At 35.5% G+C, this 13,860-nt stretch overlaps 1 protein-coding gene across 1 annotated transcript in view; it reads right to left on the bottom strand.

Moving 5' to 3' along the window:
* Positions 1 to 3,496: 3,496 nt before the first annotated feature.
* The window catches only part of KLHL14 (kelch like family member 14), an 88,279-nt gene continuing 77,915 nt past the window's right edge, over positions 3,497 to 13,860 (bottom strand). The window contains exons 5-8 of the mRNA XM_026699141.2: positions 10,302 to 10,492; positions 10,044 to 10,202; positions 6,268 to 6,425; positions 3,497 to 3,813 (exon numbers count right to left, since the gene is read on the bottom strand). Coding sequence (XP_026554926.1) covers positions 3,673 to 3,813; positions 6,268 to 6,425; positions 10,044 to 10,202; positions 10,302 to 10,492 — 649 coding nt within the window. The 3' untranslated portion in view covers positions 3,497 to 3,672. The remainder of the gene's footprint in view (positions 3,814 to 6,267; positions 6,426 to 10,043; positions 10,203 to 10,301; positions 10,493 to 13,860) is intronic.

Raw genomic sequence — 13,860 nt, forward strand, 5'->3', positions numbered from 1 at the left:
CTGGGTAAGGCAGTACCCAGCCAATTTTGGTGAAATTATATAGCATAATTGGAGTAAACATTAGTAAAAAAAATTACAGGTAGTAATAATAGTAGTAATAATAACAATCATGGCGTAGTGGTATAACACATATGAATTTTTATTTTTAATATTTTCTGAATAGCCCAAACCTTATGGAAAATTATCTAGTAAATTACTTCTTTTATTCTGCCTATTTATATGTTTTGCATTTGTATCCCATTTGAAGTTATGTTTTGCCTTGCATTTTCGAATATACAATATTCATACAAATTACAAGCTAGACTTTGAAACAGACATACCACGAGTTCACTTAATTTCCAGAAACTGTGCTAATCTACATGAATTTAGGATTTGTACTGAACACTGGAGTTCAAAAATATCATCTATGGCTTGTTATAAGCTGCTGAAATGAGATGTTTATAGAGTCCCAAGAAAGTCAAGATATATCTATTTATTTATATTATGACTCAATCCCAATCTTTGTCTACTCTTCCTGAGTCCTAAGCAAGAGAACTGCATAGTGCAAGGGCCCTCAGTTGATTCCAGTGGAAGGAAGAAGTGATAGAAGCAACATACCCTCCAATTTTTGTATAGTATTGATGAGAAATGGTCCTATTTTTCAGCCTAACAAAGGTATGGGATTCTTAGACCACAGGGCAAAGCCAGTTGTCTCAACTAGGTATATGATTAAATCTTGACTCCAGCAGTGGAAGGTTTTGCATACTCTGCTATATTTTAATCTAAGCCTTGAGAATAGGAGAAAGGAATTTCATTGCTCAAAGCCTAAACAAAATATAGATGAGTCTAAATTCCTATTAGTTCTAAGTAAATATATATGTATATGTAATTCAACCTAGTAGTGAGGACAAACATCCATTTTGGAGCTGAACCCATATTGTCCCCCCTCCCCCAAGGTAAATCTAGCTGCTCAGTGGAATTAATCAAAGGACTGAAGTTCAAATATTGGACAGTACAAGGACAATACTCCTCTTTCTTTTGTGATGTTCCTGAACATTATCTGGTAAGTCAAAGAAACCCCTAATTTCCCCCAAAACCAAAAGACCAATAATGCTCAATGGCCTGAGAATGCTGAGCATCAGTTAGGCCAGGGGTGTCCAACCTTGGTAACTTTAATTCTGGGAGTTGAAGTCCACAAGTCTTAAAGTTGCCAAGGTTGGACACCCCTGAGTTAGGCAATGGGATATCAAAACATTCCGTATCAAAATAGGGAAATAAGAGTGGAAAATGTGAAAGTAGGTATAGATCAAAATCAAACTTTTCGTGGCAATGCACACTGTTCAATCCAAGTCTTGAGTTCTGGGTCAGGGGACAGCAAATCTGAACCTTGTTCCAATTTTTTTAAGGGACAGGAAAAGAAGGAGAGAAATAGAGGGGGGAGGGAGGAAAGAGAGGGAGAGAGGAAGAGACCTTGCATGCGTGAGCTATTGTAAGTTGAAGAAGCTCAAAAATTAGTGACCATTTTGTTTATTTCTAAAAATCTCCAACAGACTTTGATCCTTAACTCAACCACAGTCCCAGTTTGAAGATATCAGTTGGATACAAGTGATAGATCAGTGTGCTGAACAAGATAGAACTAGAGGTCTGATTTTATATGAAGCAGCTTTCCATATTCTGACTGTTCTTCCGGCTTGTTTCCTCTCTTCCTGCTTGTTTCCATCATTCAAAAATTATTGTTTGTATCCTTTTCATGAATTCTTTGTAATATAAAAAGGAACAGACCGCTCACTTGAAGAATGTGAGAAAGGCAGATCAAAACCCAGCATCTGATTCATTGTTTATAGCTTAGGGGGAGCCACTAGGTTTTTATATCACATCTGTTTCCATTCTGAAATGCAGATTTACAAGCATTCATCCCCAAGCTTAAGATATGATTAATTACAATATTTGTTGTACCCACATTTAAATATTTAAAACGGCAGGGATGGCACCCAACACACAATAGTTGAAAGGAAGTATACAAAAATTCTGCAGTCTCTGCAGTCTTGCATTCTGCATGTACTGTTCACAAAGGTTACTGTTTGGGTGTGTGTATATTATACAGCTTAATAGACATTAAACATAGGCAGGTAATCAGCTGCCAATTTTTAAAGAACAATTCCAAAGACAGCAATTACTATAAAGAACATGACAGCTTCAAGCTATATGTTCCTTCTGTATTTTTCTGCCCAAATCTTTCTGTGTTGCATTTCCTATCTGGAAGATTCCAACTCTACATTTATCCTCATCATCTGCCTTACTTTCAGTTCAGTTTTGCTTTGCTCTTGAAGCTGCAAACTATACGGGTAGTCCTTGACTTACAACAGTTCATTTAGTGACCATTCAAAGTTATAACATCACTGAAAAAGGTGACTTATGACCAATTTTCACTGCAGCATCCCCAAGCTCATGTGATCAAAATTTACATGCTTCGCAACTGACTCCATATTTATAACTGTTGCCGTGTCCTAGGGTCAAGTGATTACTTTTTGTAACCTTTTGACAAGCAAAGTCAATGACACCTGCAGTGATTCACTTAACTATTGTGACAAAAAGATTGTAAAATGGGGCAAAACTCATTTAATGAATGTCTCACTTAGCAGCAGACATTTTGGGCTCAATTGTTGTCATAAGTTGTGGACTACCTGTATTGGATTTAGTCAAGAACATACCCTAGTATGTTAGCTCTCAGAATTAGGCCTGCATATATTTTTATTCTATGATAAGGGTACTTTATAATAATATCAATGTTAAACAATTAGGAAATTTGTCAACCTTTGCTAATATTGTATATCACCAAAATCCTCATGTTATAAAAGTACTGTGCTTGAATTTTGTCTTTGGAAATGAAAAGTAAAGAATATTTACCATTTCTGCAAAATAGCATTTGTAATTATAAGATTTTAAACATTAATCAAAACTTTTATAAAACACTTCTAAACAGTACATGCTTATATGCTGTGGAAAGAAGGAAAACTAGAATCTTTGAACTTTTTGAGTAGTTATTTTGGATTTATACTCTTGCAAATAACATTAAAGATTGGCACAGATCATGAAAGCTGCCATAACTTTTTTTCAATTCTTAATGAGGAGAATGTTAGGGCAAAGTGTATATCAGGTCAACCAATTTGTTTGCAATAGAAGCATTACATTATTACCTCTGAGTTTTCTTCTGATGTTTGTCGCTTGCAGAGTATGTAAAGCAGTCAAGGATTAAAACTGAAATGGAGCAGACCATTCTGCGATTCAGTGCTTTTCAGTACTGCAATTTTGAATTACAAGTGGACTGTCATTGTTACTTCAACACCAATTCCATGCAGTTAAAACAGAATGTGCAGTAATGTTCTTGTTCATTTTCTTTAAATTTAGTATCGATATATGGGTCTGCAGCAGGAAAAATATCAATCAAAAATGGCCATCTGTCAACATGTGCAGTGTTCCATGCGTTTAGCCTACTTTTCTGACAAGATACCAATTCATCTGAGGTGGGAATTTGCTTAGTTTCTTTTTTTTAAAAAAAAACAACAACCATAAATGCAGGTGTAGAAGTAGGATCTTGTGGTCTATGGTCCAAAGAATTGTTCTTTAAAATAATTATGCCTCCCATCATTCCTTTTCTGAATGCATCAATGTCCACTTCTCCATTTTCAGGACTTATTTGTTGTACGGCACACATGCAGGAAGTATGACAGTAGAGCAAGCGGGACCTGCAAGTGGCTCAGCTACATCTCCTTCAAGCTCTGTCCAGGATCCTTTCTCAGGACTATAACAAATAGTAGAAGATTTGTAGGCTCCCTGTAATACAATATAGAGGCTTGTTTAATTAGCTGAAAAATATCAACTCAAAATGTAGATAACTGTAACATGATTCATATTAAGATCCACGGTGATGCAGTAATTAGAATGCAGTACTTGCAGGCTACTTCTGCTGTCTGCTGGCTGTCTGCAATTTGGCAGTTCGAGCCTCACTGGCTCAAGGTTGACTCAGCCTTCCATCCTTTTGAGGTCGGTAAAATGAGGACCCAGATTGTTGAGGGCAAATATGCTGGCTCTGTAAACTGCTTAGAGAGGCTGTAAAGTCTGTATAAGTCTAAGTGCTATTGCTATTCAAGAACCTGCAATGTATTAATCCTCAGAGTGTTATGTTCATACAAACTATCTGCTTTCAGACATCAGATCGACTCACACATTAGGCTAACTCAGCCTTTCAGACATTAGACTTTCCATCACTCAGCCTTCCAATTTTGAGGTCAGTATAACAAGGATCAAGATTATTGGGGGAAATATGCTGACATTGTAAAATACCCAGAAAGTGCTGTATATGCTGCCCATTATGGAGCAGTATATAAGTCTGAGTGCTATTGTTGTAAGATTTTATTTTTAAAAATGACAATGGAATTTTAGGATTCAGAGTGGTCAGTGTAAAAATTAATAAGAACCTAATAATGATTGAGGGAAATAATCCAATTAACATCAGTATCTTCCTTTTATGGGAAGTCCACTGGAAAACAGCAGGACTCGGGGACCTCCTTAAGGTCAGCAGTGGTCAGACAAGTTGTTGCTATCTTGCTAATACTCCCTCAAAACAATTCCTAATATTCCCTTTGACAATGGGGCTTGAAATTAATAAGATACCTTTCGGACAACAGGGCAGATGTAATGTATTTTCTAGACACAAAAGAATACTACTGCTTGATTTAAGAAACTTACAAAAATGCTTATTGAGAACAAAGAATCAATACACCAGTGCAGTAATTACAGAAATTCTAGCATAGATTACATATTTTGTATATATATGATGATTGAAAGCTTTATGACTAGATAATATCCCTTGCACCCAAATGTCTTGCAGGGCTTGTGGCCATAATGGAGTCAATGTTTCTTGCAGTGAGTTGGTTGCTGCATATTTGATATTACAGTACCGGTATCTTTTAATGCTTGTGCTAACTGTTTCTTTGGAACAAGCTTCAATGCAGGCAACTTTATTCTATTGTTTTATGCCATTCTAGATGTTCACTTTGTTTCAATTCTTCCACTTCTTTGTCTAGAGAGCTTTGTTCTTTCTGAGGCAGAGGAGAGATTGCCTAGTTCTGGAATGAAAACAATGCAATAGCTGTGCTGCCTTCATCTACTGACTTCCCCTGGTTTACCTCTACAATCTAAATTACTTCTGGCAAGGCTTTGATTTCTTTGCATTGGGAAGACCTTTGCAATTCTTCCAATTCTGCTTCTATGGATACTTTGTATTATAAATTGACATTGATCTGCTATAACCTCTGTTCTGTTATTTCTGATTTTGTATTTTATTCTTTCCAGAACTGGTTTCAAACATTGTCTTCTTGCTGGACTTGATCTGTAATAATAGATTATTACTTTATTTCCAATCATTTTGTATTTGCAATGGGTAAACACGCTTTTTCCCAGTAATTCTGTAGCTGCTGGCCCTGATTGCTCAGCCAAGGGTCCCGAAGCCCATTTTCACCCAGGAGCAACAACACATAGTGTGGTCCACATTGAACTGGGCAATGACTGAACCGGAATGTGTTTTTTGTAATTTATGTCTCACCATATTTTTTTTATGGGAAAGACACTCTTCTCTTGGCTCCTCTAGTGAGATTTGTCTAATATGAGGTGCATTAGTTTCCAGTGAGTTTCAGTTAAATTCAAGATGCTGGATGTCACTATAAAACCCTACATGGCAGGCAGCCAGGTTATTTGCAGAATTATCTATCTCCTCACATTCCAGCTTGACCCATCAGTACCAAAGGGATGGCATGATCTGGGTCTCTTCTATTAGAAAATCCCATCTTGTGGGACCTGGAATTGTGTAACATCACTGGCCCTATGAAACAGTATCCCTTTAGAGATCAGGAAGGCCCTGACCCTTGGCAAGGTACTGTAGATCTGGATGTTTTCTCAAATAGTTGGATCAGAATTCTGAGCAGCTCGGGGGAGGGAGGCAGATTAGTTTATTTTGGCGTATATGGATTGAAAATGGAATGTTTTGGTCCCTGATGTATGCTGTTTTCTGTTATTACTACTATGGTACTGCTACTCTCACTTGCACTATTATTTAGGATGGAATGAGGAGGGTTTTTTGTATTGTCTTGTTTATAATCCTCTATGCTTAGTCACTGCCATGAGATAGGTGGTGGTAAACTGTGGTAATTGGTTAAGTAAATAAACAGCATGCTATAAAATTATAACCAGATGACCTAGTTAAGACTTCATGTTCAAATGAATGCATACCATACTCCAGCTGTAGCCCCCAACAAGGTATATGTTGTCATCAAGGACTGCACATCCAGGACCACTTCGACCCTCCAAAATAGGAGTTTGCAAAATATTCCATTGGTCGCCCTTTGGGTCATAACATTCCACAAGCATGACATCAAGGTGAGAAAAACCTGTATCACACATTCATAAAATAATTTGAATCCACTTATCTTAAAATAATGACTACGGTCACTATTAAAAATAATTTCTCAGCAGGATAAAAGGTACTTGTTAGAAATAAGAGGAATGAGCCTGTTAAAATAAAACATTCCAAAAATTTTCCTTTGATTTTTCCTCTGATATTCAGCTAACATCATCATAGGATATTGTACTGAACTTCAACTTCTTAATTATTGGCCATTCTTAATAGCAAACATACAGTGACTTTGTCAACTGTATGACTCAGTCATTTAGTGCAAAGAAAGATACTCTTGGCCATTTGTTTTGCCAAGAGTATACTTTACTGAAGCTTACATGGTCACATCAGTAAAATAAGCTGAATCTGAGGTTTTCCAATGCAAACAAACACAAAGGAAAGTTGCCCCCACATCTCCCGGTTTTCTGCAAAAGTCCAATCAGGTGCTTGTATATTGTTCAAGTAACTGGTGCTGGTTCCCAGCTCTGCATATCGTAAGGTGACCTTGCCTGGCTGTAACTTCTCACAAGGCTCACATGGGCTTCCATCCTCTCCTTCCTTACCTTCCAAGATCTAGCCCCCACCCGGTGCTAATGTCAGGCTGCCAGCTCATAAAGCTTGGATAGGTAAGATGCACCCATGACAGACCTCTAACAACTACAATAGCTATGGCTGATAATAACATGAGATGAAAAAAATTTCTACTCCTACAATATATTTTGTTTTCATGGTTTAAGGGGATTAGGAATTCTTATAGTAAAGCTTTTTTTTTCACTTCATAGAGTTTGCACTGAGGAATTTCTTGTAAATTCTATCTTTGACAATATTCTGATGTTTACAGTGTGCTTTGTAAGAGACATGTAATCTCTTCTTGTATTTGGTGGTTTTGAAAACAGAGCAAAAGAAAAATATTACCAGGCAAATCAAACAAACAAGCAATACTAATGTGCATAGAAAAATATAGTATGTTGCAATGTCACTTGCAAGGAATTGTAAAATTCCAAAGATCCCTAAGTACAGGTACAGTAGTTATCAACTTACGACCACAATTGGGGCCAGAATTTCCATCGCTAAGCAATACGGTTGCTAAGTAAGTCAGGCCTGATTTTACTACCCTTTTTGCCATGGTTGTAAAATGAATCATTGCAGTTATTAAGTGAATTCAGCATCCCCCATTGCCTTTGCTTGTCAAAAGCTGGCTGGAAAGGGCACAAATGGCAATCACATGACCCCTGAATGATGCAACCACTATAAATACAGGCAGTCCTCAGCTTACAACCTGTTCATTTAGTGCCGTTCAAAATTATATTGACACTGAAAAAGCAACATGATTGTTCTTCAGTTATGACCTTTGCAGCATCTTGTGGTCATGTGATCAAAATTCAGATGCCTAGCAACTGACTCATATTTATGATGGTTGCAGTGTCCCGGGTTCATGTGATTACCTTTTGTAACCTTTGTTAACTTTCTGACCAGCAAAGCAGGGGTGGGATGCAAATATTTTTACTACCAGTTCTGTGGGCGTGGCTAGGTAGGAGTGGCTAAGTGGGCATGGCCATGTGACTGGGTACGCATGGCTTTTTTGTGCAACACCCCCCCTGCGCTCTGTTTTTTGGCCTCCTGGGCCTCAGGGAAGCCTCCTGGGGGGGCGTTTTTGCTCCCAGGAGGCTTCCCTGAGGCCTAGGAAAGCAAAAAATGGAGCATGGGGGGACCACGCAGCATACACACACCAGCACAACCCTTTTTGCCTCCTGGGCCCCAGGGAAGCCTCCTGGGCTAAGCAATAAGACAGTGAAGGGGATCCCAGCACAGCTGATCATCAGAACAGCTGATCGTCAGGAGGAAAAAAAGAAAAAGAAATACTGGTTCAACCAAACCAGTAGCTGTTTTTTTATTACTGGTTCGGCTGAACAATAGCATTTTTTTACTACCAGTTCCCCTGAACCGGCAGAATCCCACCACTGAAGCAAAGTCAATGGGGAAGCCAAATTCACTTAACAAACATGTTACTAACTTATCAACTGCAGTGATTCGCTTAACAACTGTGGCAAGAAAGGTCATAAATTAGGGCAAAACTCACTTAATGAATATCTCACTTAGCAACAGCAATTTTGGGCTCAACTGTGGACATAAGTCAAGGACTACCTGTACATGCGGTTTCCAAATGGCCAAATTTTGATCATGCCACATGGCGCTGCTGCAATGATCATTAGGGCGAGGACTGGTCGTCACATTTTTTAATGCGATTATAACTTTGAATAGTCGCTAAACGAATAGCTATAACTTGAGGACTACCTATAAAAACATTGGTACAGAATACTAACATAAGGAAAATATGTTAGCAGAAACTCTCATAACCATTTATGGGCTATAGTCCAGAATTCTTCAGTGCAAATCCATCACACAGATTGAAAAGAAATATCTTCTTTTAGATAGTTGTACCGTCCCATACATTTCATTTTTCCAAATGAAAATGATATAAACGTAATCCTTTTAACAAAGTTTAGTAGTGCATTAAATGAAATGGAGAACTGTGAATAAAACCAAAGTAAACCAAAAATTAGAAATTCTTTTTAAAAACATAATAAAATTTGGATTGACTTTACAAAAATTAAACTCAATGACCCTTTTATTTAAATGCACTTAGTAATAGGTTGTTTTTTCTGTCAAAAGCTACACTTCTCCGGAGTAGTATTCTAAACACTGCCACTGAAAAGCCAAGCCAAAAAAGCTGAACATGATTGGCTTTAATTTAAACTTCATTTTAATTAATTACTGTTGCTATTCTTTGTCTTTTCAATAATTTCTATCTTCTGCCACATTAAATGACAAGTTGCTGGGAACTTCTGCAACAGTTCCAGGGAGTATAATCAACAATTTTGCACATACATCTCTGAGGTTGCAAGTTATATCTTCTGTTTTAAATAACAAAAACAATCAGGAATTGATGGTTACTGGTGCTTTCTCTAAATTAATGGGAGCAAGATTTTTTGGGGGAGGGGAGGGGAACATATAAAAGATTGAAAGTAATCTTGCCTTTTCTGGGCACAATGCCTCAGACAAAATTATTTTAGATATACAATACTTGTTCAGTATTGTAGCACAATATTTTTGCAATATGAATACAAAGACATAATACATGTTTTTAGCATTAATAAAATGTTAACATGAATAAAAAACTAATTTAGATCAATTGTATTTATGCCAATTCAGAAGTCCCCAGGTAAAGGCAGCTTAATATTTACAGTTTCTTCATGAAATCTAGAAAAGAGTTTCTCCTTGGAACTCTTGTATTACTTCTTAGGATGGAAAATAATTTACAGAGGCAAACATTGCAGGGAATTTGGGTTAATAACAATCCGTTTGTAACAATGAATTCATAGGGAAGACAAATCATCCATGATTCTGAGTAATGAAAATTCTCTTTTTTATTATCTCAAGCATTCATTACTCATTTATTTAATCTGGTGTTATAAATTTTTCTTTCCTCAAAATGTTAGTGAGGCATGATACTAAAATTCGTGGCAGGTTTTTAACTATGATAACAGAGAAAAAACAATTTTTGATTTAAAAAAATCAGAAAAGTACAGTATTTTGCTATTTAAAAAGTGACCTTTCAAATGATTTCCTCCAATTGCATACAGTCGGTCATTCATTACGGCCAGTGTGTGGATAGCTCTTTTTGTGTTCATGTCTTGTTTTCTAGCCCAGACATCCATTATAGGGTCATAGCAATAGAGCCAGGGGACATATTCACCATTATGGACACCACCTATAAATCAAAAAGCTCCATTAGTTACAGTTTTTAAAATAAAATTTGGGCTCAACCAAATTTTCAAGTCAATCAAATGGAACCTAGAAAACAGCTTACCTGAAATATAGATTTTTCCATTATGTACAGCTCCTGCATGGGCTGCCAAAGGCTGTGGTAGGGAAGATACATAACGCCACTCATTTGTCTCTAAATTATAACATTCCACACTTGACAAGTAGCCAGTTTCATTTCTCCCTCCAATCACATACAAGTTCTTATCAAGCCGACATGCATAAAAACTAGCTCTCCTGGAGGACAAAAATAACAAATAGAGCAGTTAGTTTCCAGTTGTCTAAAATTAATTCTACCATAATTATTTACAAAAGTTGAAAAGCATTTGTTTCCTAATATACTTCAAAGAATTCAAATTGTGGTTTCTCAAACGGTTGAACTTCCACTCAAGCCCCGACTTTAAATACTAAGAAAAAGAAATAAAAGCCAACATTTCAAAACTTTTTAATGTAGGTACCCTTAAAATACTTGATATAATTCTCTAGAAAGGATACTGTAGAGCTAGAAAAAAAAATACAATTTTTTTTTTTAATTAGGAAGCTGGAAACTCATGCTATAAGGAAAGATTTGTATCTTTTCAGTTTTGAAAAAGGTGGCCTGGGAGCATGTTTGTATGGAAAAATAGTATATACAGACAATGATTTTCCACATTCTTAAAATGTTAGAACTTAAGAGTCATCTAATAACGGAAAACTCAAACCGATGGAATACTTCACACAGCATATTGTTAAATTTTGGAATTTTATGCCAATAACACAGATGACTGTAAAAAAGATAAAACAAATTCATAATGTATAAAGGATGGTATTAATGACTACTGTTCAGGATAGAAGAGACATTGTTAAACAGATCAGAGATACAGAAAAGAACCCCAGAATAACCTTTAAAAGAGCAACTGCTTTTATGACCTAACTGTAAGATTTCATAAATGTAATGATTAACATATCATAAGTGTAATGATTGCCCACTTGTTTCAAAAGTATGGAGGCAGAGACCTTTTATAAGAAAGGGAGAAGCAGTGTCCTGTATAAAAGATGCTATATTCTAAGTAAGCTGATATTAGGAAGATATATAGGTGATATATTATAGATGGAACATTATAGGTGAGACAGAAGACAGAAACAATGTAATGTTGACAGTGTTGGATTTATTCAGATAGTCAGGCTAGGATTTAACAACTCAGTAAGACAAGTTTAAAGTTAGGACAGATAATGTAACAATAATAAATTAGCTTGACATTCACTTTCTTTATGGTCCTTCAAGGGTCATTGTTCTCAATTTACTAAGAGAACCACATCATCAAATTTTTTCTTCAATTATCGCTTTTCTTCTTCTTTCTGCACTACTGCAAACAGAACAACTTTCCTTGTATTACATTCGTTCTTTCCAAAAAGGAGTTCTCTGGCTAACTCTGAACAAAATCTTATTTATCTGCTTGTTTCCATGGTCATATTTCAAAAGAAATACAAAACTTTAAGGAATCTATGCTGCTACTTAACATCTTTTCAGACAGACAGAATCAATAATTTTCAGTGCTTCTGAAAATCCAAAACTATTTTTTTGGACACTCATTTCATTTATTCATTAAAAGTAACCTGGCATCCCGGTTGTTTTGGGGTATAAATAAGCCAAGAACCAAAGTTTAAGATAATTCAATTTCAACTCAAACACATTCCAGATGTTGTTTTATTGCAAGGACTGTTAAGTATTTTTACTAAAAAAGAAAACCAGAATTCAGACATCAGATGAGGCAAGATAAACTAACACCCACATTTTTCCCACTCTACAGATTACAGGGGAATTATTGCAGAAAAGGCAGTTAGATATCTGAGAACCAGACTGCTGAAATTCTCTCTAGAACAAAGACAACTCTAGAGACAGTCCATATGTAATCTCCTACAGCTGACTTTTGTGAATAGATGGCAGAAATCGACATTTTTGCAGCTTCTTGCAATCAGCTGAAGGTCACAGGTTCAATCGTGCTCTAAATCTAAGCCACAAATGAAACTTTTCAGGGATTCAAGGTTTGATCTCATCTTTTTAATAACTTTGAAGTGTATTTTTTGTACTGCCTCTTTAAGATGGAAAAAACCTTTGGAACTGTGAGCCTACAAATTGCTGGGTGACTGCTTTAGAGAAAGACTTGGAAACTAATTAGAAAGATTCTCTCATGTGAGAAAAATCTATTTTGTTTACTTTTCAATGCAAAACAAAACTTTGAAGATTGATTACTAAAGCACACATGGCTACTTTAAAGGAACACTTAGATCGGTGTGTGTGTGAAGTGCTCGAGCTTTTTAAGTCTTTACTACAGCTGTATTGTTTCTTAGTTTTCATCTGTTTAATAAAATTAAAATAGCAGAGTTAAAACCTATAACATATTTCTATGAAAAGTTAAATAATATTTTCTATGCCATTTCAAACATGAAAATTTCATGGAAGTTCCAAAGTACTAGAATCTCCATTAAAGCTCATGTCTTTAGAAATGTTAAAATGGTATTAACGGATCTGAGTTTAAACTGATTCATAAAAAAGATACATAGGTACATACTATACGTGACAAAAATGTGTTTAATAAGATGGACATCAGATTTTCTATGCTAGTTCTGTTTAGTGGAAAGCCTCATTCTGTCTCTCAAATTTAACTTATACCTGTTGTATAATTTATCTCAAAATTATACCAAACATTTCCCCAGACACATTTCACAAGTGGACTCCCCCTTTTAATTTTTTAAAAAATTAAAATAAAGTTTAAGTTTCATATATTTAAAACATTTAAAAAGAAACAAATAACTATATAAACAAATATATATATATATATATATATATATATATATATATATATATATATATATATATATATATATATATATATATACATATATACATTTTGCAGCAGGTATTGAGCATTGGTTACATTTTTCTTTTCTTTTTTTCTTTCACCCCATAACATTGACATGATCTACCTTGTTACAATACCTTTCTCGTTCTTTTAATGTTTTAATTTCACAGAATACTTTATGATTAAATGCACGTCCTTCATAGTTTCATAACTTATTCAGTTGTCAAATGTTGCTTTTTCTTTAACCATTCGTACCAACACTTCCAAACTTTGTAGTATTCACTATCTTTGTTGTTTTTTAGTAATTTGGTCAGGCTGTCCATCTCTGCACACTTGTGAATTTTTTTAATGACCATCTCCTCTGAAGGGACAATAGACAGTTTCCAATTTTGAGCATAACTTATTCTGGCTGCCGTTATAATGTGCAAGATTAAATATTGATATTTTTTTCTATTTTTGAGTATCATACCTAGCAAAAAGGTTTTGGGTTCAAGTTTTACTTCTTGTTTAGCTATATTTAGAATCCAATTTTTGATATTTTTCCAAAACTTCTGAGCATATGGACATGTCCACCACATATGGAATAAATTTAAAAATTTATTCCCCTCTGTATTGGGAAGCAAAAGTATCATTTTTCCAATCATTACGCACACATGCAGTCTTCAGCTGTGTTGATAAATCACACTGCCACTCCTAAGCATACCACATACATCTTTTAATGTTTCTCCAACCATATTATCTATACCTGCAGCTTTATCATTT

This window comes from Pseudonaja textilis, chromosome 3 (genome assembly GCF_049901715.1).
Source record: "Pseudonaja textilis isolate UNSWEBS1 chromosome 3, rPseTex1.2, whole genome shotgun sequence".
Taxonomy (NCBI): Eukaryota; Metazoa; Chordata; class Lepidosauria; order Squamata; family Elapidae; genus Pseudonaja; species Pseudonaja textilis.